General features: G+C 42.3%; 1 protein-coding gene and 1 non-coding gene across 2 annotated transcripts; one reads left to right on the forward strand and one right to left on the reverse strand.

The window, feature by feature from the left end:
• Positions 1–19,546: 19,546 nt before the first annotated feature.
• Positions 19,547–20,405, reverse strand: LOC109641529 (zona pellucida sperm-binding protein 3-like). Its single transcript, XM_020106023.2, has 2 exons — positions 19,853–20,405; positions 19,547–19,768 (listed from the first exon to the last, which is right to left on the reverse strand). The coding sequence occupies exons 1-2, from the start codon at positions 20,312–20,314 to the stop codon at positions 19,646–19,648; spliced, it is 585 nt and encodes a 194-aa protein (XP_019961582.1). The 5' UTR covers positions 20,315–20,405; the 3' UTR covers positions 19,547–19,645.
• Positions 20,406–22,353: 1,948 nt separating this feature from the next.
• Positions 22,354–22,469, forward strand: LOC138412130 (5S ribosomal RNA). Its single transcript, XR_011244638.1, has one exon. It is a non-coding gene; the product is annotated as a 5S ribosomal RNA (ribosomal RNA).
• The last annotated feature ends 4,858 nt before the right edge of the window (positions 22,470–27,327 follow it).

Below are 27,327 nucleotides of genomic sequence, written 5' to 3' on the forward strand. Positions count from 1 at the left end.
CCATGGGAATGACTACGCAACACTCATCCTAAAAATAACTGCAGATGCCATGCTCCTCGGCTGTTAGTCTGTCTAGGATAAACCTATTTTGTAGAGTAATTTGTGTTGTAGCATGCAGTTGTGAACTAAGTCCCTCCAAAGCTGCAATTGTATAATTCAAAAATCTTTGTTGGTTATACCAAATTTAATTTACCCATCTGCTGTTCCGTACTGTGTACTGTGAATTCACTACAGTTCCCACCATTGGAATCCACCCTATTGATTGTCCTGTTACTATCAAATCTTCTGATATTGCCTGATGGTCATCTGGAACCCCAATGGGTTCTTGGTTCCAAGCTATGTATATGTTATCATCTTTTTTCTGAATTTGTTCTTGGTTCCAAGCTATGTATCGGTTTGGATCTCTTCTGTCCTTTTTCAGATTCTTTTAATCCTTTATCACTGATTACGGTTATTTGTCCTGTCAACATGACAGGCGCACATAGACCTGTCCAGTTTTTAGGTAGAGTACACAACCAGAACACATCTGCCAGGGGCCTGGTACCATTTTCGAGTGTCGGAAATGGGTGCATAGAATTTAACGTATTATTGCTTATTAAATAAAGGTTATTGGCATCATATACAATTTGTTCACACCGCATAGCTGCTGTACCAGTGGAGCTATAGACCTTAAAAGGATAATGTGTTACGGTAAGATTTGTATCTCTCAGGAACCTAGAGCTCCACCAAGTGTGCATTCGGTTAGGGCGTAAATACTGTAGGAACTTCCAGCTAATTTGGAAACCATCTTCTGTTGTCACACGTGCAATTAGTCCTGATTCATAGAGGGTCGATATATCTACTCCCAATTTTTCTAGTGTCTGGTTAACAATCTTTGGTCTGATTAGAGTGGCAAGCCTGGTTAATTTCCTTTTCATTGTCACTCCTCTAGCGATACAGTAGGGATGTACATGTTATCTGCCACTACAGTGAGAGGAGGTGGCCATGATTCAAGTTCACTGTTTAATCTTCTAGGACAGACAGTTGTATTTGTAAGCCACCCGATATTTGTCCAGGCTTCCCAGCTTGCCTTTACAGTTACACAGTGAGCAAAACAAGTTGCTCCTTTTCTACACGCCTTCAAATCCATTCCCGGAAGGGCTGTTACTTTAGGTACCTTCTTTGAATTATGGCAGGTAATGCAAGCCTCTGAGCTGACCTGTCTGGTTGAGAATTTCATCCACTGGTAGAACAAATTATTTTCCCTTCCTAGTATTTTAAGTTTCCCCACCTGTTGTACTATGTCCTGTAGACTTCTTGATCTACGACGTACAATCTGTAATTTTATCAATTTGGTTGTGGTTACTGCAGTTACTTTTCGTCCCGAATTAGTGTCTGTGCATTGGCTGAGAGAGCATTGCCTCACCAACATTGTTAGTCCTTCTGTCAGGCATTGCGGATGAAGTGGCTGCACGTCTATTTCTATGCCCTTCGGCCCGTACATTAATGTCTGATTGTCTTGGGTTGACCGTACATATAGGAGTGCGATTGGTTTGTCTACCTACTGGTATTTTGCCTTTTGCGATTGCCACCTGTCCGGCGGCCATGGCACACTCCACCAGCTGTTCTCATTCTGTGGGGGTGTTGTTCAGCTCACTCAGTACTAGTGTTATCCCTAAAGCTAGCAACACAACTAAGGTCCTTCCAAAGTCTAGCCATAGCATGCTTCTGTCTTTTTTTACTTCTCCCCCCTTTCCCATATAAATGTTTCCCAGTTGAACACGTTATATGGGTCACACTCTGGTGGGGCCGTTGGTTCTGTTGAGGTCCCTTCTCCTGGGTCTGCATCTGGACCCCCACCCCCGAAATCTGGTTCTGTTTCTGGGCTCTCAACCCTGGGATCTGGTTCTGTATCTGGGCTCTCAACCCTGGGATCTGGTTCTGTATCTGGGCTCTCAACCCTGTGATCTGGTTCTGTATTTGGACTCTCAACCCTGTGATCGGGTTCTGTATCTGGAGACCCTCCCTCATCGCTGGAGTCTGAGCTAAGTTCTTGGCTCTGTTTGGATGGCAGGGAGCCACCACTTGGGCTTCTGCTCTCACGTCTCTGCCTTTCTGCCAGTCTCTTTGAGCGTCTGTCTCCTTGCGGTCTTTGGGGCTGTCTACCTCCCAGTTGGGAGGCGTCACCATCCCTTTCTGGTTCACGTGCTGACACTCCTGGATCTCTGGCTCTGCAGCAGTGATTTAGATGGAACCACACTTTCTTACCCTCAACCTTCAGTGCAGTTGGCGTGGCTAGGATCACCTTGAATGGTCCCTCACGCCTGGGTTGATCCCACTTTCGTTTGAACACCTTTACGTAGACCCACTTGCCTGGTTCGATCCTTTGTAGCTGTTCGGGAATCTCAGCACCTTTGTCTTCAGATACAGCTTTTATCTGTTGAAACACTGTTTTGTGTATTTGGGTTAGATGTTTCAAATAACATGTCAATTCTCTTTGGCATTGTTGAAGTGGTGGGCCTTCATAAGGTCCCCTAAGATATGGAACCGGCATTGGTCTCCCAGTAAGCATTTTGTGTGGGGTTAAGTTTGTTAGTCGGTCAGTTTGTGAGCGCATAGACATTAAAGCCAGTGGCAATGCATCCACCCAATTCACCTTATATTGGCTGTCAGCTTTGATTTGAGCTAATTTGGCTTTTAAAGTACCATTAGCCCGTTCTACTGCCCCCTGTGATTGTGGGTGGTATACACACCCAAATTTCTGTTTGATGACCAGCATTTTCAGGGCTATCTTAATTGTATCAGCCACAAAGGCTCCATTATCTGAGCTGATGGTATCTGGGAGTCCAAATCTTGGAAAAACTTCTTTGCTCAAAAATTTTGCTGTAGACCTAGAATCGGGTTCTTTAGTTGGGACGGCTTCTATCCATCTGCTAAATCTTTCTACTACTACTAGGATGTCTCTGAAACCCTTCACCCTTTCAGTCATATCTATGTGTTCCATCATTAAATGTCGAAATGGACCTTCTGGTGGTGGTATGTGTGCTAAGGGTGCAGAAAATGCTTTCCTCACATTGTGATGAGCACACACATCACATTCATGTAATGTTCTATCTACTGTGGCTGCTAAAAATGGCATCCACCAGACTTTCTGAAGTCATCTTATAACCTCCCCCCTTGTGCAATGGTCAGCTCCATGTGCAATTTTCAACAATGAGTGTGGGAGAACAAAATGTCCTTGCATGCTACGCCACAGACCATTTTGAGGTCCAACAACTGTAGTTTTAAGGGCTCCTCTTTTGAGCCATATGGATTGTTCATAAGGACCAGCGTTGTCTTGAGCTAATATAAGAGATGCTAAATTTTTGAGGGGTTCACAGTCCTCTGCTACTAATATGGGTCCTATACAGGTGCTGGTGGCTACTCATTTAGCTGCTTCATTAGCCAGATTGTTGCCTTTCGCTATGCGGGAGTCTGTTTTTTGATGTGCTGCACATTTAATAATTGCTAAAGCGACTGGAAGAAGAATAGCATCTAATAATGCTGAAATAGCCTCCCCATGTGTTACAGGGGTGCCGTCTGCTCTCAGAAAGCCTCTTTGCTTCCAGATGATGCCATGTATGTGACACACAGCATAGGCGTATTGAGAGTCTGTATAGACATTGAGAGTCTTACCTGCTGTCAATTGACATGCTGCTGTCAGAGCCTTGATTTCAGCAAGCTGCGCTGAACAAGGTTGAGGAACTTTGGTAGCTTGTACTTCTTTGAAAGAGTTATCAGATTATTAATTGCACAATAGCATAACCAGCGTAGGTACTAGTGGCATCTCTAAAACAAGAGCCATCTACGAAGAAAGTAAGTTGTGCTGCTATAGGCTGGTTATGCAAATCATCACAAGGTTTTAAGAACACATCTATGGTCTGAACAGTCATGTGGTGTACCCTCGGTAGGAATCGTCATCCGTGTGGCCGGATTGACTGTGGCACAGCGCTGTATAGTGAGTTCAGGTGCAAAGAGAATTACCTCATAGCCAGTTCTTCTGGCTTGGGTTAACACAAATCTGGGACTGGTAATTAGTGCGTGCAGCTGGTGAGATGTATACAAAATAGTAGGGTGACCCATGGTCACAGCTGACGCTTTTTGAAAGGCAAAGGCAGCTGCTGCCAATCCCTTATAACAGGGAGGCAGGCCCATTTCAATATTGTCCAGCTTGGTGCTGTAATATGCAAGTGGTTGCTTACCAGTAGGAGTCTCCTGGATCAAAACAGCACACGCATATCCTGCTTTTTCTGCAACATACAAGTGAAATACTTTATTATAATCAGGGTTACCAAGCACAGGTGCCGTTTGCACATCCTTTTTTTTTTTACCCTTCTGCTTCAGCTGTCCATAATAATTCAGCTGAGCCATTGTTTTGTCCTGCTACTCGGGTTAAAGCTCGCAGCGGGGCAGTTTTAATAGCATAATCGCAGATCCATGGTCGACTAAACCCTGTCATCCCTAGAAATGACAACATCTGTCCTACCGTCTGCGGTTTGGGAGCTTTTGTTATAGATTCAATCTGTGAGGGTGCTATAGCACGTTTATTACCACAAAGCAGTCAACCCAAGTATTCACCTTGGGGCTGACAGAACTGTAATTTATCTTTACTGACTTTGTGTCCCCCCTTGGCCAATGCAGACAGGACTGAGATTGAGTCTTCCTCACACTGAGATTTAGTATGGCTACATATTAAAAGATCATCGGCATATTGAATGACAGTGCTTGTTACCTTCAAGTGTTGCAGGTCATGCGCTAGTACTCTATTAAATATTGTGGGACCTTCTACATATCCCTGTGGAAGATGAGTGTATGTGTACTGTTGTCCTTGATATGTAAAAGCAAAAAGGTGACGTGAGTCTGGGTGGAGTGGTACACTAAAGAAAGCAGAACACAGATCAATCACTTTGTACCAACATGCTTGGGGTGGAATATTTGAAAGTAGTGTGTGTGGATCTGGGACGATGGGTGTCTCTGCATCCACAATGGAATTGATTACCCACAGATCATGCACTAATCTATAGTTTTCTGAATTGTGTTTCTTGATCGGATAGATGGGCGTGTTACAGGGGCTTTTAGTTTTTATTAATAGACCAGCTGCTATCAGACCGTCAATAGTGGGCTTTATACCAGCTATTTGTTGTTTTAGAGGATACTGCTTTTTATATGGTAACACTATATTTGGTTTCATTGTAACAAGGTGTGGTCGTGCTGACTGTACTAGCCCTACATCTGTTTTATGTTGTGACCAAACTATGTGAGGTACTTTATTTAGTAATATGCTATGTTCCTCAGAATTAGATATTTGTGCCAGGGGCCTACTGTTCAACAACACTTGGGTGGCTCTGCCTTCATCAAAAGTTTGTAAGGTTATTCGAAGGTATTGTCCATGAGAGGAAACATGGATGCACTTATCCTCTGTGGGGTGCCAGACAGTCACCTGTACAGCATCTTTCCCCATCGGGCCTAGGTCACATGAGTTGTGGCATTCTGTGACCAGCAGGGTGACATGGGGAGTGGAATTAGGTACCTGGAACCACTGATAAATTTGTGGGGGGAGTGTTGCTGCTGCTGCCACTCCTTGTGGCCCCACATAGATATGGTGGCATATGACATTGGCTATTCTATTTGTCATCTCACAACGCGTAGTCAGCGCGTTGTTGTGTGGCATCATACAGGAGAGTGCAATGCAATGGTGATTGTGGCATGTAGACAGGTCCCAGCTGTTGCATTACTTTATCCTTCCACTTGTGCCACTGTTGCAGCAGGTCAGACTCTGTTGGCAATTGAATCCAATAGACGATAGGCTGTACGTGGGCAGCTGGTTGTTTTGTCTGTACTACTTGTTGTGACATCATCAATTTGCTGGCTGGCTCATCCAAGAAGTCAAGTTCCAGACCACCTCGGGTGCATTGGATGCTTATTTTCAGGGGACACAGGATATCGCGTCCTAAGAGATTGATGGGCGTGTTTTCTGAATACAATAGGGGTGCTGATATTGACTTGCCTGCTATTACCATATGTATTGGTCGTGTCAGGGGAATCACCTAAGTCTTCCAAGAGAAACCTATGGTCTTGATGGATGAGTCAGAGAGGGGGAGCCTGAAGCCATCTCTTCCAATACAAGAATATGTGGCTCCTGTATGTACCATAAAAGCATTTTCTTGATTATCTATTATAACGGCAATAGTTGGCTCATCCACGGGCTGTAGTGATACGACCGGTGTCATGTGCTTCCCCTCTGGTTCCTCTTGGCACCCCTATTGCCAGTTCCTAGCAGGGCCAATCCATGGATTAATGGGACAGTCTCTCCAACAGTGTCCTCTCTGCTCACAACCCCAACATAACAGCTCTTCATCGTGATTTGTATCCAATTGATTGTTGGACTGTGGGGGGCGATGAGGGAGTTTGGGGTTCGGTTCACCATGGAGTAATTCCTCCACCTCCGATAAGCATCGCTCCTCCAAGGACTGCTCTCCTGTTGTCCTCATGGTGCCCAACAATGTCAGGTTCACCACCTGTGATGGCTTTACTGAGGCTTGCAGTTCTGCAGCCCTTTAATGTAGCTCTGTTGTAGCAATCCCTCTCCCTTCCCCATTTTACCTCCCATAAATCCTTGTCCTCGCCTGCCAGTCTAGGAATTTCCGGCTCAGGGCGAGCTCTTGTCCTTATTAATATCAATATTTTACTTACTGTTACTCCTTTCTTTATAATAGCTTTTCTCGTGGGATTGATCTCAAATTTTCAGACCTGTTTTCTGCCGGGGTTTTATATATCCAAATTTCCCCGTTTCCCACTCTACACTCCTGGGGACAACGTTTATGTCAAGCCTCGGATCTACTGCTGCTCTAGTTCGAACTGCTATGGTCAATCCTTCAGGAATCCTCAAAATTAGATGCAAAGGGAATGTGGCTGTTGCAGCTGGTTGATTACACAAGTATTCTAGTATGGGTGCTAAAGTGTAGGGAACCCACAGACCACGTATTATAGTCTCCCACGGGATGACAGGAAATTCTTCCTTTGTCTGTTTTAAGTTTATGATCTTAGTGATCTGCCACAATTTTTGACAAATTTCTTGCTCAGTTTGCCAATTTTCTACACCATCCTTATCATAGTAGGTTCTTTCCAGCCAGAAATGTGTTCTTATACCTTTTGTCTCTCTATCTCCTTGTGTTACAGGATTAATAATTTCGTCTTCACTACTACTGCCCTCCCTTTGTTCTTCCATTCACTTTTATCAAGTCAGGTCTTCTATTAATCTCCACAGAACTCCACTGAAAAATAAAATAAATACTATTAAAGTCAATATACCCAGGATTATATGTCCTCCTGTTGTCCTATTTTCTATTTGCTGTAGGTTATCAATTTTTAATTTATTAATTAGTTATAGTATATTCTTTTCTACTAACACTTTCTATTAGTTATATAAAATCTTTCTCCACCAGTCTAGTGTTTCTGGTTATTAAAACACTGTCCAACCCGGTGAATGCAGGGCGCAGGAGATTTATGCCATTCCGCCTGCCGAGTCACCGTGCCTCTGAGCAGGGCAACCGGGCAGTTGGCCAGGATTAACCACACCAACTGCCCCTTGTAATGAATATGCTGCTTGTGTATTCACCTGCTATGTCTCCGCCTCGCCCCGCTAAGAGTGTGTGTGTGTGCATGTTTGTCAGATAATTTATGGTTCTTTTATTAGCTTGCTTTTTCTATATTTTTCCTTTTTCTTTTCTGGACAGTAATTTTCTACTCTATACTACTTTGTAGCTCTTATCGCCTCTCTAGTGATTTTGTGCACTTTATTGCCGTCCCTAAGGCCGCTTAGCGATCTTCTTCACTCACTCTGGTGACGGCTGCCTGTCCCTCAGGCAGAGCGCGCTATTCAGGTTGTTTGCCCGTTCAGACCTCCCTTGTTCGGGGAGCGGCAGCCACAAACACCTCACTATCTTAATCTAGGTCGTTCGCCCGTGCAGACCTTTTATCTTACAAGACGGTATCCACAAACGCCTCATTCTCTCGAGACAATAAGAACAACATAAGAGACAAATGAGACAAGTGTGCCCTGTTTGACTTGATACAGTAATATCACCACAAAATCCTGATACCTTACAATCCTGAGTGTTCTCATTTGATTTTACTCTCTCCGAATTCACTTCCTTCACATCAGAGATATGAGCTCTCTACCTCAGAGAGTTGTTTTATATCTTTAAATACACTTCCTCTACATTAAAGATTTATGCTCAGCCTTTCACACCCCCTTCGGCTCACTGTTAACCTTCAAACAGCTTTTAACACGCCTAACCACTGTTATCAGTTAACATGCAACCCATATGACAAAACATTGATTCATACATTCACTCTTTCTGCACCATGGTTACATAGTCAGAGACACGGACACTTTTACATGCAACATATAGAGCTGCCTTTAAGTTCTTGACCTTCTTTGATCCTGCATTTGAATTTTTAGAATGGGTTAGGTTCAGTAGAGGTGAGTCTTTTGAAAAGATCTTTTACCTGGGCGGACACACTCTGCTCACAGACACCCTTGGAATTGACAGAAAATAAAAGGCTCTGCTTACCTTATTAATTTGGTAGCTATGGGTCTGAGAAGCAGGGCACGGCCGTCCAGGCGTCGGATACTCGACTCTGTCCTCACCTGGCTAGCTCGCTAAATTTGTTGTGGTGTGGTGACTAAGTTTCACTCGTGATCCAAAAGTCCAAAAATTCAGTTGAATAAAAAGCAGGAGAAGTCAACTTCAAAGCAGCACAGTTTATTGTCGACAAAAAACCCGAGAGCATTCAGTAGCGAGCCGGAGCTTCACCAGAGAAGAACTCTGCCTAACAGTAGTGTGGTGCTTTCTTATAAACCCTTTAGAGACCACACCTGTCCGCATTTCATTGGTTTATCATTATTTCGAGGCCACACCTGTCAGCAGGTCATTGGTCTATCGTTTCATCGTGGCCACACTTGTCAACATTTCATTGGTCAATTTTGCTAGCCCTGGAAATTTCCACTGTACGTGTTGGGATCTTACACTGGTTTTGCCCAGACATGCCAAGGCATGTCTCTTTTACTTTTAAACAGCTTTGCTTATTCTTGACACCATTATCTTTTGTTTAATCAGCTTCTATTTTTTAAAAAGATATTGTGCTTATTTTTGACACCCTTATGTTTCAATTTGGTCAGATTGCCTTTTTTAAAAAGATTAATATTTCTTCACACAACTTATACAATCACCTCATACTGTTTGTTACACACAGAATATATGGTTTGATTCGTAATTTCTTTCACAAACTTAAATCATGTAGTAAATCATGTTTCAATCATACCTTATTTTGTAGTGCAGATTTAAAGGTACATAGTGACATTCATATGTGACATGGTTTAATGACCAAAAATTATACTACAGGCTGAGGTCGAGGAGGATGAGAATAGTGAGTAGTCCAGAATCAGCTGCACAGAGGAGGTCGTTGGTGATTTTGACCAGGGCTGTTTCGGTGCTATGTTTTGGATGGAAGCCGGATTGGAAGGGTTCATGGAGGTTGTGTGTGTCGAGGTGGAACTGTAATTGTGCGGCAACCACCCCTTCAAGTGTTTTAGAGATGAAGGGGAGATTAGAGATGGGCCGGTAATTGTTAAGGACAGCTGGGTCAGCACCGGGTTTTTTCAGGATGGGTGTGATGGCATCCAGTTTGAGAGTGGGGGGTACAGTACCAGTGGTGAGGGAGGAGTTAATTATGTTGGTGATCATGGGGGAAATGGACGGCAGACAGGTTTTGACAAGGGAGGTGGAAATAGGATCGAGCTGACAGGTGGTGGTTTTGGCTTTTAAGATGAGTTCCGAGATGGTAAGCTCTGATACTGGGGTGAAGTCGGAGAGGGAGCTGATGAGAGGTTGGTCAATGGTTATCGTACAGGGCGGGTCGTTTGAGGGGGTGCAAGATGAGGCCAGTTGTTGGTGAATGGTGTTGATTTTGGAGTTGAAGAAGTCCAGGAAGGCACTGATCGGTAGAGATGTCTGAAGGGAGGTTTTTAGGAAGCTGAAGTATGTGGCTAACTGTTGAGAAGAGGAGTCTGTTGTTACCTGTACCAGTGTTGATGAGGTTGGAGAAGTACGAAGATTTGGCAGTGGTGAGGTCGTTCTTCAAAAGGTACAGCTTTGTGGTCAGAGATGGGGAAATCAGTGACATTAAGGTTAGTGGGAGTGATGTCAGTACAGTAGATTAAGTCCAGTATATGACCTTTGTTATGGGTTGGGAGGTTAATATGTTGTGTGATACCAAGACAGTCCAGGAGTGATGTGAAGTCTTTAGCAAAGATACTGGATGGGTTGTCAGTGTGGATGTTGAAATCGCTGAGGAGGATAACAGTGGGAGACATTGCACATACAGATGTTAGTAGTGATGAGAATTCTGTGAGGAAAACAGCAGAGGGTTTAGGTGGCCTGTAGATGGTCACAATGATAGTGGGTTTGGGGCCTGTGAGTTTTACAGCTAAACATTCAAAGGAGGTGTGATGGGGGACTGTGACAGCAGTGACTTTGATGTTATCACGGTGAAGGAGAGCGAGGCCACCCCCCCTCCCAGTAGCACAGGATTTACTAATAAAAGAATAACCAGGTGGCACAGCCTCATTAAGCTGGGAGAAGTCGTTTGGTTGTTGCCAGGTCTCAGTAAGGCATAGAATGTCTAGGTTACGGTCAACAATAAAGTCTGCGATCAGCAGAGCTTTGTTACTGAGGGATCTGATATTCAGCAAACAAAGTTTCAGAGAGGTGTGTAAGTGGTTGCTTTGAGCAGGGGGGACAGTACACTGTGATTGACAGGACGGACAGGGTGGGCAGTGCAAGGAGGGGGGTGGGGCCCAGTGGACCAGAAGGAGCGGATGTTTGTGTTGCTGTTGTGTTGGGTATATTGAAAGTTCCGTCCAGAGCCTTGGTGGATGTATCTTAGTCGTTTGAGAATGTAATGGTGGGATGCAAGCTGAGATGGGGGGGTCCTTGAGAAGGTCCGGAAACGTAACATCTCCAATGCCGAGTAACTGACCGGCAGAGCTGCGCTTGTGAGAGCAAAACATAGCGCAATCCAAAGGAACAGGTTAAAAATCACCATGATGTGAGATTGGCAACGACGTAGTCCAACGGTAGATGGTCCAGGTGATTGTGGTGAAACCAAAGAGCCAGCGCAGCAGAGGCAGAGGAGTGGAGCGTGCTGGTAGTAGCTTCGCTGGAGACAGGGAAACACGTTGGTTGGTGCCGGGGATTAGCAGCCGGCTAGCCGGCTGGCAGGTGGACACTGGCGGGTATCGGTGTAGCAGGGAGGCGGCGTCCTCCTCATTGACAGCAATCCGCGGGTGCAGTTAAGCGTCCAGGAGAGCTGGCAGGTTGGCGGCGGACCGGTCTGAACGGATGTGCTTCGTGGGGCACACCAGAACAGGCTATCCAGCCACAGGTGAGCCCTGTACTGGCGAAGCTAGCTTCTGGCTAACGAGTGGCAAGGCAGTAGCAGCAGACAGGTAGAGGCTGTTTAACTGCTGTTTCGGTGTCGCAGAGCCGAATCAAACAGATGGGTTTGAAGTCCAACATTCATACGAGACAATCTTGTTGAATCAATATGAAACATCAAAGTAGTGAAAACAGCGGGGGAGGCGCGGCAGCAGCTTGCCAGCGGTCCCTCCACGATGTTTTGCAGAGGAGCTGCTACTACAGCACAATGTCTTTACATATAGGCTTTGCCTTAAATATGGCCATAAATATGACTATTTCCTTGTATAAATGTAGTCCTGTGTACTAAATAAAAGTACTATACGCTATGAAGCCGTGCATCTGCCGCCCCTGCAAATATTTCACAATAAAACCATTTTTTAAAAGCAAAAAAATAGATTTGGTCAACAGAAAGGATGGGGTGCATTTATTTTGAAAAGCTAACAGAAAGTGTTGCAATCATTTATAAATTCAACAGAAAAACATTAAAACTCTGGTGAAAGATCATTTTCTCTGTTCATTCTGCTGTGAACCACAAAGTTTATCTGTCTATGACACAGACCTACTTACAACACTACCTTAACCTGTTTGAAAGTAAAAGCACTCCAGTGTTTCTCTTTCTAAATCTATTCATCTGTTCTAACAGGGCTTTGATTGTTGTCGGCAGACCGGAAAATGCACATTTAGACTGTAGAGTCCTGACATTTAGTTTTGTACATAATCTGTATTGAAGGTAATGCAGGACATAAACCAGTAGGTCCGCCGCCAGTAGTACCTGTGAACAATAGACACACAGCTGGACCTGTTGCATTCGTTAATGACGATGGTTGATGAATGACAAGACGCACACTGTCCGTAACATGTCGTTTACTTCAGACGAACACATAACAATGACACACACGGTGTTACCCTCTAACTCCCCCATGTAGCAACAACCCTTAAGAGTTCCCATGACACCTCCCCCTTTTTGTTAGACATCTACTCCCTTTACCCCATAACACACTTTAACCTAGTAATATCTCTTTTACTTGTAACTCAAACATTTTCAAGTATATCAGAACATTTTCAATGAACAATTCTTATAGTACTCTTATGGAACCCATCTTTTTCAGTACTATCATAGAAAACATTTTATGTGTTATACTCTGTCTCTCTCTGAGAACAGAACTGTCTCTTAAATCAGAGTCTTACAAGTCCAAACGTACTGGAGGACGTGCCACTCTTCCTGATTAAGTCACATATGATGTGTTAGTGCTCTCAGTATGTATCTGACTGTTAGTGTGTCTGGTACCCTGAACTGATGCGTGACTGGGTGTCAGTGTTGCTTGTATCTGTGGATGTATGATGTACCTCAGGTACTGTACTCTGAACTAGTGGGTTGTGAAGTGTGCGCATGTGCGTACGATTTCTCCTGACCTGTCCATCTTCTGTGTCTATTATGTCTGACCTTGGTGTTGAAGCCTGTTGTAAGACAGTCCCTTGTTGTTTTTCCCTGGGAAGCCACACCTTTTGGCCACACTGCAGTTGTGATAAATGTCGCACTGTTCGCAGCGGTTGTATTGCCGACACAGGTTCACCTTTGTCTGTTTCTCAGACTTCCTGAATTCTCTGATGTTTGGCCAGCAAGGAGAAGGGTCACCGGGAGCTGTGGTATGTTGGAGCGTATCTGTCTCCCCATAAGGAGCTGTGCAGGGGAATAGCTGCTTTCTAGAGGTGTAGAATGATAGGTCATCCCGCTTTGCTTTCTCACCTCCTCCTTTCCACAGTCCTTTCACAGTAGCCACTGCACGTTCAGCCTCCCCATTTCCCTGCGGATATCGTGGACTACCGGTCACATGGTTGAACCCATAATTAATGGCGAAGGTCTTAAAGGGAGCTCCACTGTATTGTGGCCCATTGTCAGACACCACTGTCTCTGGTGTTCCATGGCAACTGAAAACATCCTTCATAGCTGCCACAACTATCTCTGCTGAAGCTACTTTAAGATGAGCTACCTCTATGTAGCCTGAAAAGTAATCCACTACAAGAAGGTAAGTCTGTTTCTCCCCGAGGAACAACTCTGTGCCGACTCGTTGCCAGGGTCACTCTTGTACTGGTGTGGTCAGCAGGGGCTCTCTGTGCTCTGCCCTGTGCTGTGAGCATGTTACATACTTTTCCACCAGTTGTCTGATATGTTCTGAAAGTCCAGGCCAGCACACTGACTGGCGGGCCCTTGCTCTACACTTAACAATACCCTGATGACTGTTGTGTAGATTCTTGAGAATCTCTTGCCTCATGCAGTGGGGAATCGAAATCCTCTGGCCTCTGAGCAACAGTCCTCCAGCCAAGGTGAGATTCTCTCTTTCAAGCCAGTATGCCCCTAGCTCTGGTGTGAGGTCATGTTTCTCTGGCCACCCCGTCTCTCAATATCCGGTGAGTTTTTTACAAACAAGGTCAGCTTTCTGTATCTCTTGTATCACCTTCAGTCTGGCTTCTGTGACAGGAAGGCTTTGAACAATTATATCAACAAACACTTTGACCTCTGACTCGTTCTCTTTTTCTTCTTGTGTGAACGTGTGTTTCACTGGAGTTCTTGATAGAGTGTCTGTTGTTATCAGCTGCTTACCTGGCACATGTACAATGTCGAATGTGAATCTCAGCAGTCTCAGTCGGAATCTCAGAACTCTGGGTGGGAGCTCATCCAGTGCTTTGGTGCTTAAGAGTGGCACCAGTGGCTTGTGATCAGTCTCTGAATCTTAGTCCTGCTCGTGAGGTAGCTGCCAAAGCCTCCTTCTCTATTTGTGAATAGTTTTTCTCTGCATCTGACAGGCCTCTAGAGATGAACACGACAGGTTTCCATGTTCCATCTGTCTGTTTTTGAGTCAACACACCTCTAAGGCCGAAAGATGATGGATCCGCTGATGCACAAGTTTCTGCTGTGGGTGAGTATGAAGCTAACACCTGTGGGCAGATCAGTTCAGCTTTCAGTCTCTGAAAGGCTTCTCTCTGTGGCTCTTCCCAACTCCACTCATTCTTTCCACTCAACAGGTCTCTGATTAGGCCCGTGTATGATGCAAGATCGGGTAAAAACTTGCCTATGTAGTTGGCTCTCCCCATCAGTCTTTTCACTCCTTCGACATCAGACGGCTCAGGCATCTCCATGATGGCTCTGACCTTGCCTGGATCTGCGGCCACACCGTCTGCTGTGACCTGGTGCCCCAGGAACATGATGCTGTTCTTGGCAAACTCACATTTTTCACTATTCAGTGTCAGGCCTTCTTTTTTTTGGCTTTTCCAGGACCTGATAAAGTCTCTCCTTGTGTTGTTGTATGTCTTCTCCATACACTATGTCATCTGCATGACACACAACACCTGTGCAGCCCTCCAACATCTGTGACGTGTTCAGGGGCTGACGAAATCCCAAACAGCAGGCGATTGAATGCATATCGCCCGAGTGGTGTAATGAATGTCGTCAGCAGCTTGCTCTCCTCTGACGGGGATCTGCCAGAAACCAGAGGTTGCATCCAGCTTTGTAAACACCTTCGCTCCAGTCGACATGGCGAGTGTGTCATCTAATGCTGGGAGGATGTGTCTCTCTCTTCTTACCCACTTATTCAAGGGTGTTAGATCCACACACAGCCGTATTGGTATCTTTGCTCTGGGCTTGGGAACCACAACCATGCCAGCACACCATGGATTGGGTTGTGCCACTTTTGAAATCACCCCCAATTTCTCCATGCGCTCCAGCTCTGTTCGCACTGAATCCCGCTCTGATAGAGTATGTGGGACAGCGTCTGGCTCAAGCTCAATCTTGTAGGGCTCCTTTAATTTCCCCAAGCCTGAGAACACTGTGGGGAATTGTGCTTTAACCCCTCCTGCTGAGTTTCAACTGTATGTAGTCTTTTTATGAGTCCTAGAGATTTGATTGCAGGGAGGCCTAGCAGGGGCTTACCCTACTCTTAAACAACATATATCTGCTGCTCTGTTGTTCTCTTTCTGATACACAGTTTCCCTTTAAAACAGCCTTTTACCTACAACTTGTATCTTGCTGGTCCATACAGCACCTTATGTGGTGCCTGCAGGGTCCCGTGCTTCTCAGTTGTATACATGCTGCTTGGGATCGCTGTAACTTCTGCCCCAGTGTCTAGCTTAAACACCGCCTCCTCTCCATTCAGCTGTACCCGCTCAATCCATTCATTGGCTTTTGCTGAATGTATCTCTCCTAAGAAGGCAAAACCTTCCTCATCCGGACTCTCTTCATGTGCTTGTGTGATCTTGTGAACTCTGTTGGCGGATCTCAATTTCTTTGCATAATGTCCTTTTTTGTGACATGACCTACACTCTGCATCACGAGCAGGACCGTCCTCCCAGGAATGCTTCTTCACATTACCACATCTGCTACATTCAGATGACTGCATGTCGTTTTTCTGTTTGGTCACTTTCTGCCCCTTTTGTGTTAGATCTGCATCCAACTGCAAATGATCTGATAACTTGGCATCTCTTATGCTGACCACTATTCAGTCTCTTATCAGCTGTTCTCTCAAAGCACCAAATTCACAGTGTTCTGCTAGTGTGTGCACTGCAGTTATAAGAGTCCACGCTCTCACCCGGCTCTTGATTCCGTCTGTTGAAGCATGCTCTTTCATAAATGATGTTTCGTTTGCTGACGCAGTGTGCGGCGAAGGCTGCCACCACCGCTGTGTACGACTTTTTCTGTGCATCTGTCAGAGGCAGTACGTTCAAGATTTCCTCGGCGTTGTCTCCCGCTGCATACATGAAGGCATTCACTTGAAACTCTTCTGACTGCTTGTCTAGTCCTGACGCTATTCTGTAGTGTTCAAAACGTTTCAACCATCTCGGCCTAGTATTGCTGAAGTCGAACTTGCCTGGCGGGGCTAACTGTGGCGCTGCTACTAGTGCTTCTTCACCCATTTCGTCTTTTTGCCCGTTCTCAGTTTTCTTTCAGGTTCAGGACGCCTTCGTTGCTTTATTTTACTTTTATACTTTACCTTCTCAATCCCTCTTCTGACACCATGTTGCGTTCGTAAATGACGATGGTTGATGAATGACAAGGCACACACTATCCATAACATGTCATTTACTTCAGACGAACATATAACAATGACACACACGGTGTTACCCACTAACTCCCCTGTGTAGCAACAACCCTTAAGAGTTCCCATTATGAGACAGGACCGGACCTATGCGCAGTTCTATTCGGACCCAGACCTATTTTGCGTTTCTATTTTTACGGTAGTCTTATTTTAACCTGTGCTGCGTTTACGTCACTGAACAAGACAAAGTATTAAAGATGTTTAGTTGGTAATATTTGTTGATTGTTTACATGTAAAATGTAGTTAAGAAAATAGAAGAAAAGGGGAAACTCAAACTCATCTTTTTATTTTTATTTTTTCATATTTAAAGATGCCTTTTTTAAAAGCTTTATGTTGTTTTAAACCTTATTTTACTTGAAATGACAAATCAATTTTTATTTTATTATAATTTTACTATCCCTTCCCTTCAAGCAGTACCCAAGGTCAGGTTATAGATAAAGGGCCAACTAGCAGTATATTGTAGTTTAGGCTAATGGACTTTCATATCTTAATCAGATGCCCAAGACAGACAGGCACCAACTCCAATCCTTTTGCATATTTGCAAGACTTAAGGACACAACATGATTTAGGAATGCATACTTTATGCTTAACTATCCAATACAATGCGAACACAACTAAATGTCACATTGAGTGACAGCAATTCTAGCCATGATTGACATAATACTGGCAATTGTGGACCTGCTGTGGGATGCAATGACCATCTCTTTATCCCGGCCACTTTCCTCCACCCATTGGAATGAAAACAGAATACCCAGTGATTGAGCTGTATAAACTGACAGGTGATCTGAGACTCATCTTTTTTTTGTTTCACTGCAGAATGAAGAATGCAGCACCTACACACCCATTTTCTGGCTCTTTTGAAGCATCTGTAAATATAAATAGTTGATATACTGATTTATATGACTTATTGCGTACTATTGCACAGTTGGGCATTATATTGTATTTGTATTTTAGTTTTTGCTGCACACTGGTGACTATGGATGGTATCACAAATTTCCATGGTGGTATCGCTGGAACATTGGGGCTGATTTTAATTTGATATAATCCTACTTCTTGTGCTTTAGCATTCCCTATCCACCCAAAACTAAAAAATCTGGATTTATTATTCTCTCATTGCTTCTATAATACAGCTTTGTTGGATGTGAATGATTGTGTCCTTGGAGATTCACCCAATATGCCAACATACTCGTCACTACTCTGACCCTTATAGGTAACTTCCCCATTTCAATTTGCATTGCTGTAATTGGTTATGTTTTAAATGCTCAACTACAGATCCTGAGAACCTTAGCTTGTATTGAGATCAAGATCTCTTTCCAAGAGAGGCCAGAGAACAATACCCTTTCACAATCAGCAACAAACAATTAAACATAAGAAACAACAACTGGATCTTGTGCTGTATGTACTGGTTATATATGAGAGAAGAGAGCATAGGTAATTGGAAGTTTCAACAACAGAGCTTTATGAGTAACAGGAGATGACTGTCTCTTCTCGTTCTTAATGAAGCCAATCCAACCGAGTGATACAGAGAACAATGATGTTTGTAGAATTAGTTTTCTGTGATGAAGTGTAATGCACTGTGATATATTGGGTTTTAGTGCTGTACAATTGATGGGGCTGTATGGCAGTTTGAATATCTCCACAGTCAAGGACTGAAATGAAGGTAGTCTGTTTGAGTTATACTGTTGCCATTTAATGTTTTTAGGGGCAGGATGAGTACAATCAGTATTGGAGGTAAAACATACTATGAATTTTGTCTTATTTGCATTTAAAAACAGTTTCTGATTATACAGTGAATATTGGAATGTAGATGAGATAGGCTGTAGATGAGACAGGGCCTGAGACAGGGCCTGAGCTGGGATGGCACCTGCAGCATATAAAATAGTATCATCAGCAAAGAAACGTACATTGTGAGTGGAACCAATTTAGTGTCAGATTGTCTAATCTATGGATTTTAGTTTGTGAAGGAGGATTTTGTGATCAATGGCATCGAATGCTTTTGACAGGTCAATGGAGAGGGCAGGATTGTTTGTTATCTAGACAGGTGACAATGTTATTAATGACTGAAACTGCAGCTGTTCTTATGCTGGGGCGAAAACCAGACTGAATCTAGCCTTGGTCAATGCTTTGTCTCTATTGTGGATGGCATTGGACAGTTGTGGGGAGAACTGAGGACTGTTTCTGATTTTAATTCTGTATTTCTTGTAGGGGGCATTTCTGTCAGCAAAAGCATTCATCGATTCAAAGATTTTCAGTGCCATGGTCAGATTAGAGATTGAAAAAAATAGGATTAATGGATGCAAAATTATTTTTTATTATAATTTAAGGTTGTAATTAGAATATGCTAAAGCTTTCAGAGAGCCAGTCCAGGTTGAGATCTCCCACAATTAATAGGCATGCAGCATCCAGAGTTTGGCTTGATGCTGCTTATCTCTTCCAGACTATCCAAATGTGCTGAAGGGGGGCAGAACATACCAATAATGATCATGTATATGCCCCCACCAAGAAGGAGATCCAACAAAATTCAAAATATTTTGGTACTGAGCATGAGGTGATATTTTATACAGAGAGGAAGTTTTTTTTCCCTAAGATGTATTTTTACACACTCTTAGAAATAGAATTTAAAAACAGAAATTGTCAATTCTATATAAAAGCATATTTTATAAATAGGAAAAATATTTTCACTGGTAATGTACCTCTACAATTTTTCCTCTACACTTAAAACCCATTGCCCCAGATGGTTTCCATTAACATTTACTCTAGATTTTATTTTAGTGTAATGAAACCATCTGTTTGGCATGAAAGTGGTTAAGAACATTATGAGCGACTAAAGATTTAGCTTTTACAAACTAGTCCTGACATAAAACACTTATTTGTGTAAGTAACCTTCTGCAACACACAAAGGCAAAATGCCTAAAACAATATTTGTCAATAGTTTACAATAAAAGTTGAAACAAGTTCACACTTTTTTTTTTTAATTGTAAATTGCCAGTAAACAGGTGATCATTTCATTTTCCCACAGTAAACTTGATGGGGACTTTGCTGCCAGATTTCTCTTCACCTTGGGTAGTGGCACTCTACTCCGATGACCGCACTCTGGCTCCGTATAATGCCACTTCTGCTCAACACTTTAGGGTTGTAGACCAATGTGAAGGCGTAAATGAAGGCATTCTCTGTCATCTAAGGGAAAAAACAAACAGTTTAGAAACAAACATTTGTCCATGACCATTATATGAATGGATTAAAGTAATAAAATTCTCATACCACAAGTGTGCTGCCACAGCCGTGCAGCTCAGATTCAAAGACAAGCACATGAGACAAGTTGTCAACATCAGTGGCTGAACAACCACCAAGCATGATCTCCTCAGGTTTAATCAACATGCCGAGGCCTAGCAGGTCCTGACTCACTTCCACCTGTAGTTTATTTTCCCCACACCTCACAGCAACGCGGTTGGTTGTCACCGGCTGCCGCAGTTCAAACTTGTCAGGAGGTGTGATCACAGGATCCACTGGATCTTCTGGAAACCTCCAGGAGAGTGGCTGGGTCTGCTCTATCTGGAGCCTGAGAGCTTGTTCAACAGACAACCTGGAGTTCTTCCTTTCAGGCTCTGCTGCTGCAGGCTCAACCTCCCAGTAGTTTGGTGTTCTAATACTGAGAAATCGAGCATCAATAATCCTCCCACATGTCAGCACAAAACCAAACACAATTAGCTGGCTGGAACCCATTGCTGCAAACAACCAAACACAAGGCAGCTTTCTTAAGTATGACCACAGAGGCAGACAAAGGAAGTGACTTCTCCCTCTGCCTAATTAGCTGAATCCCTCTCCACATGTGTGGATCTCACAGCTGAGCATCTTTCACTAATGGTCTGTATACCACGTGCACAGTAGCTGTGTGACAGTCATCCAGTATTAGTCTGCTGGTGCTCCACAAACAGTGCTTTGTTTGTTTGAAGGCACTTTGGACTGAGAGCTATTCTAAAAGAATATGTTCTTACTGATTGATGGACATTCATGCAAATATTTATTCGGTAAAAACCCTAAAACTTACAATGTACTGATTTACAGCAACAATCTGATATGAGGAGATGCAATTAAAAAATACGTAATGAGACAAATGGAATCTGAATTTCCAAGTGAGCAATAGCTTTAGTGTAGTCAATCATAATGCCAACAAATTGCATTTCAGTTCTGTGGCTCTCAGGCTTTGTGTCAGTGGAAACCAAATAGCTTTTGTGACTCATAATCACAGTGCTTCAGAGACAGATGAGGTTTAGAGAGATTGGGAGCATGGCAGGAAAGACCATAACAGTTGAAGTAAGTTGGATCAATGTAGGTCTCACAATGATACCGTCTACTAATGCATGTTGGTTCTTTGGAATGTATTGTTTCTTGTCTGTCAGTGTGGTGCTCTTGTTTTCTAGCAAATGCAATGTTTGACTAGCACGCCTGAAATAACTACATCCTAAGGTAGGAGGGTAAGCAGTTACCATAGCAACGTTAAATGATGCAGAATGACTGTCAATCGAAGATTGCAGGATGCTTCAGTTTACTTAAGGGTGAAATGTATTATTTGAAGAGTCAAGATGCTTTTTCACAATAGAACACAGAGCTCTGGGCTATTCATTTAAGTTTATTTATATTGTGTGTACAAATTGCTCAAAATTTTCAAACTCACTTGCTTGGGCCCCTAACAATACACATTTCAAGCGCAAATGTCAGAAGACATCAAAGTTTTAACCATTTTTAATCTCATAATCAAAACGCACATACAGATGATTTGGCCAAAATGTAAGACCATACACCTGTTTTTTTGTAGGAAATGAGTTTGCAGTGGCGATATTAGTGACAGACATTATTATTAATTCAAAATGATTGCAACCAGAAGATGACGCTGTTGCTGCTGCTTCAGAGGAGACACATCTTGGAAAGAGCAGGAAAGACTGTTCATCAAAGAAAAAAAGGATATGGAACCCCCACATCATCACTGAAGGAAGAGAGTGAGCATTCAAAAGACTTTTTGTAGTCAAAACACTACTTTATCCATGTCATTTTAACATGTCAGTGTCAAAATGTCATGTTTGGAGAGAGCAGTGAGTTTAATCAGCATTAACGAAAAAACTGTATATGTAACCCTGACATAATTAATGAAGGAAATGATTGAAAATTCAAATGATTTTTTTTTGCTTGCAATACTAGGACAAAATGACACTTTCAGTTTATTTTCCCTGAACATTAAAACAGTTGAAGGAACCCCAGAGTGTCAATGGTCACAAAGCAACAAAACTGTGGATTAGGGTGATGATTCTCTTTGCCGCCAGCAGATAGTGCAGTTGCTGCTGCTTCAGAGGAGACACATCTTGGAAAGAGCAGGAACGACTGATCATCAAAGAAAAAAAGGATATGGAACCCTCACATCATCACTGAAGGAAGAGAGTGAGCATTCAAAAGATTTTTTTTTATAATCAAAACACTACTTTATTCATGTTTTATTTACATATCACTTTCAAAATGTCATTTTGGAGAGAGCGAGGAAAGAGCAGGGAGTTCTCTCTGCATCAAGGAAAAACTTGTACGTATGAAACTCTTTTTAAATTGTAATGATTTTTTTCTTGCAAAAGTATGACAAAATTGCACCTTGAGCTTGTTTTTCTGGACAATTTAAACACCCCCCACCTCAAGATTCCATGGTTGCAAAGCAACAGAACAATTGATGATGGTAATGATTCACATGTATAAAGGAGGTCTTGTGGCATAACTCAATTGTTTACGGCCATACCACCCTGAACACGCCCGATCTCGTCCGATCTCAGAAGCTAAGCAGGGTCGGGCCTTAGTACTTGGATGGGAGACCGTCTGGGAATACCAGGTGCTGTAAGCTTTTTACACTTTTCTTTGCAAAGAGCAGAGGGCGGTGTTGCTACTGCTTCAGAGGAGACACATCTTGGAAAGAGCAGGAATGTATGGAGGAAGAGAAATGACTTAAGTATAAATAAATAAATGCATAAATAAATGTGGAAATAAATAAATAAATTCATAAATAAATAAATAAATGTCTTAATTTTGACAATGCCGACTGTGGTGCAGTAGTTGCTGTTTGCAGTGTTGTGTCAGTTTACACTTAAAAACAACGAGTTCATAGTTCATCTTTTTTTGGGATGATTTAGTAACAAACTTACGATCATGTGTTTAGTTATTAATCAATGGTGTCGGATCATGTCTGCGTGTTGCTCCGGTCATTTTATCACTGAGTAAATCAATCAATCAATCAATCAATCAATCAATCAAATTTATTTATAAAGCACTGTATCACACCAAACAGTTGTCTCAGGGTGCTGCACAAAAGTCCAAGATCTTAAGAAACACAAAATCCAACTTGTTCCACACCAAGCAAGCATGAGCAAAGGCGGGAAGTAAAAACTCCCAGGTGGAAGAAACCTCCGGCAGAACCAGGCTCGGTGTGGACGGCCTCTGCCAGGACTGGTTGGGGTGATGGAGAAATAACAAGTAATGAGTAATAAGTAAGTCCTGTCTCCTCTCATGTTGTACTGAGCACATGTTGACGAGTCATTTTTCATGATGTTTAAAAGAATCTCATAAACTCTGGAATCAAACAAATACTGAGTTACTTCATGTACTGATCAGGTCCTGATAACGCAAAAGTAGTAGAACTGGATCATTACACTCCTGTGACCAATCCTGCTCAAGACTGAGGTTAGGACCGCCCTTACTCATTTGAATATGACACAGAAATACATAAATAAATAAATGTTGAAATAAGATTAAGACATTTATTTATTAATTTCCACATTTATGTATTCATTTAAACTTAAGTCATTTCTCATCCTCCATAGGAAAGACTGTTCATCAAAGAAAAAAAGGATATGGAACCCTCACATCATCACTGAAGGAAGAGAGTGAGCATTCAAAAGACTTTTTGTAGTCTAAACACTACTTTATTCATGTCATTTTAACATGTGAGTTTAATCAGCATTAAGGAAAAAACTGTATATGCAACCCTGACATAATTAATGAAGGGAATTATTGAAAATTCAAATTATTTTTTTGCTTGCAATACTAGGACAAAATGACACCTTCAGTTTATTTTCCCTGAACATTAAAACAGTTGATGAAAGCACAGATTGAGGCTGATCTTTAAATCCCATATGAAATTCTGCAGGTAGACCATCCACCCTAGGACTTTTGTTTTTATTTAGGCCCTTGATTGCAGTATCAATCTCCTCTAAGGAGATCGGCATGTCACACCATTGTTTGTCGTTTTCTTCTAGTTTTGCTTTAATGCTATTTATTACAAATTTATCTTCTTCACAGTTATTTGCTTCACTTGAAAATAGTTGAAAAAAAATGTATGGCTGACAATATGTCCTCTGGTGTTTCCACTGTTTTTTTTCAATATAAGTTCTATTCTGATTAGTTTTTTCTAGACCCAGGAAGAAATGCATCTTTCCCCCTCGGTTACATATTTAGCTCTGCTTTTCATAATGGCACCCATACATCTTTTCTTTTCAATTTATTTTTGCTTTATATACATCAAACATTTATGCTCTGGATTTTTTTTCACATTCTAGCATCTCTTTTTGGAGGAGTATATTACTTTCTCTCTCCTGTTTCTTTTCCTCACAGTTTTTGGTTTTACTGTCATTCATACATACTTTTTAGATTCTATTTTTCACCTCTTCTAAATATTCACAAACATCATCTGCAAAGTTCAAGTCATTATTTCTATTTTCTTTTTAAAAACGGAGTCCTTTAAGAGGCTGGAATTGAGGCACCAAATCCCCCCTCCTCTCTTATTGTCTGAACCTCCGACACACAGGTGCATATAGGCATCATCGCTCCACGGGTTGAACTCATATTTAAAATGTGTTATTTTTTTATAGGTGAGTGTCAAAGTTCAATAACTCTTTCAGAGTTATTACAACAACAGATTGAGTAGGATGCCCCCCAGTGTTGGTGAAAATTTCCGGAGTTAAAAGACGTCGTGTTAATTTTACTCTGGAAAGCCCCGCCCACTTCCTCCTCTTTCAACCGTCGAAGATTTTTCAGGACGCCATTTCTCTCACCGTCGAACGAATGCGGTCAGTGTCTTATTTCCACATATTAACCCAGTTTTAAGTTGTTATTTCAACAGAAATGGTGTTTTAGAAGAACATTTTGTTGTTGCCCCCCGTATTTGAGCGGGTTTTGTATCTTAACAACAAATTCGAGAAGGCTAACATGACCGAGTGAATACCTAGCTTAAAATGCACACGTGTCCAACTTGACCGTTTCCACAAAAGGTGTGTGCGCGCGTTTAGCGGTGTGGAGGCGACAGGAGCAGAGCTCACCAGATGCTTATGTCACTATAAAACGGTACGTCCTTACTTACTCAGGCTATCCACTGCAAAATTTCGTCACTTTAATCAGTGCGTATTAAAAAGAGAGACGCCCAAAGAAAGCCTAACCGCATCGCATCGTTTAGCCCCTACCGGCAATCCAGTCTTCTTTTCAAGCGTTCAATTAGCACCACCTGCGACATGTGAGAGTGTATTTTCATTCATTCATTTCACCAGTGTATATGATCGTGGCTATGGCGTAACGCGTAACCCCTAACCCTAACCACGACCAACAGCCGCCACCCCCCGCTATTCATTTAATATGGCTGGCTAGTCTGCGTCTTGGTGGAAAGCCCTGAAGTAGACCTGATCCCATGCATGTCATTTCTGCAAATAGCTGATCATTTGTCTGCTGTTTGGTGGCCTGAAACAAACAAAACATTATCTTATTCTCAAATTGAACATTATTCATAAAAGTGTTGCTGCAGGGCTGCTCTGTTGAAAACCATGCACTTGCTTTTATATTTGTGTTTATGTTATAACAAGCATATATGGTTGTGACAATGTGGAATTATGTGCTGCAGGAACCATGTTGATTAAGGTCAGACTTGGTGATGTCCAAAATTTTTTAAGAATAACAAATCTGGACCTAAAAGAGTTTTTGATTGAAGGTAAGAATTTGACATTGGAATCAAGCTTTGCACTGGAAGCTTAAAGGTGTTACCATCTCTAATCACATTGAGTAACTCTGAATGCATGCTTTGCTCAAAAGTAATGTTCCAGATTCATTGGATATTTGTGAGTGATAGACCAACATGAATTCATAAGTCTGGTTTACACAAGCATTTGTCTTTTCCTGTAGCATTTGCAAAGTTCGGTGTGCCAGCTGTAACAGAAGGTGTGAAGGTTTTGGACAGTTCGGGTTGGATGACGATGTATTTGAGGATGTAGTTAAGGACCCTCAGCTGGAGTGCTAACCATCAAATATAACACTGGTTTGTCTCAGTTACATTTGTAATTTATATTACAGTGTTTAATGGAAATGCTAGTTACTTCTGAATCGTGTTTTTCCTTCTATCTGCTCCTATCATGGTCAGAATCTGTCTCCATGGCATGTCCTGAGCAGTCTGAAACACCATCCCATGATTCGTCTGATTCTCAAGATACAGACATCCTTTCAGAGAGTCCTTCCAACAAACGGCAGAGGCTGGACACAGAAGCCAAGCACGTAAGAATTAACACACAAACACCTGAGAAGAACAGGAATTATTAGGCCACCAAGGCCATAAAAAAGAATATAGTGTTATTTTAATGACCTTTTGTTTTTTATATCTTTTTTAAAATCCCTACTTATTAATGGGATGTATTCTCAACATGCTGAAATGTTTTGCTCTTTGTTTGAAGTTGGTGGAATCCATTCTTGCCATGAAACCTGGTGGGGAACGCATAATAAAGGAATATAATCTAAGCAAGTCCCTGACAGATGAATCCAGAAGGAAAATGGTGAACATACTGGCAGCTGACATGACAGAGAAGAATGGGTAATTTGTAAATAGTTTTCAGTTAACTCAATGTAGCTTTTAGATTTAATTCAAATCTTTGTTAAATTCAGTGCATGTAAGAAATTTTTATTCTTGCAGTACATCACCCCCCAGACAGATGAAATAAATGTATGCCAGAGGAATTGTGAGTTTATTCCTCAGTGATCCATTGTCCAGGACCGGTTATGTCAGTCACACACTATAATGGCTCTTTTTTGTTGTGTCCAAAATTACTTGGAAGCACCTTAACTTAAAAAAATGTCATTAATGGAGTGTCTGTTTTTATTATTCTTTCACCCTCCAAGGAGCATTATTATGATGGCGAGAGTGGCACTGGGTACTTGGCCTGGAGGATTAAAACTATTCAGAGATCCACTATAGAGACAGACGATCATCATATGGAGGTAATGCTATAATAAGAAGTTCTGAAATATTGTTTGGTTTTTTTTTGCCTGTACATTTATATAGTTGTCAAAATGTGGTATTTTTCCATATTGTGTAGCATCATCTGAAGGGGCATCTCATGAAGATGGGCCTGGAGGACCAGCTGCCAGACGAGAGCCCCAGTTTGTTCCAGAGACTGTCCTGAGTGAAAATGAGTCTAAGGAAGCAATCACGATTAAAAATTCAGCTGATCAAGAAGAAGATGAAGCTGACATTTGACTTCCGCCGCAACATGGTCCTTGACCCACAGCAGTTGAGCAACGTACCGTCTGTCTTTCCACGTTTCAAAGACGTCAAAGGCTTGGTAATTGATTTTCATTATTTTGACAGTGTTCTGAAAATTTCATAATTATGTAAAAAGTATGTGTGTATTTTTGTGAAAGTCCAACAATTAACACAATTCATCTGGCTGTGAAAT

This window comes from Paralichthys olivaceus, chromosome 11, assembly GCF_024713975.1.
Source record: "Paralichthys olivaceus isolate ysfri-2021 chromosome 11, ASM2471397v2, whole genome shotgun sequence".
In the NCBI taxonomy this organism is placed as follows: domain Eukaryota; kingdom Metazoa; phylum Chordata; class Actinopteri; order Pleuronectiformes; family Paralichthyidae; genus Paralichthys; species Paralichthys olivaceus.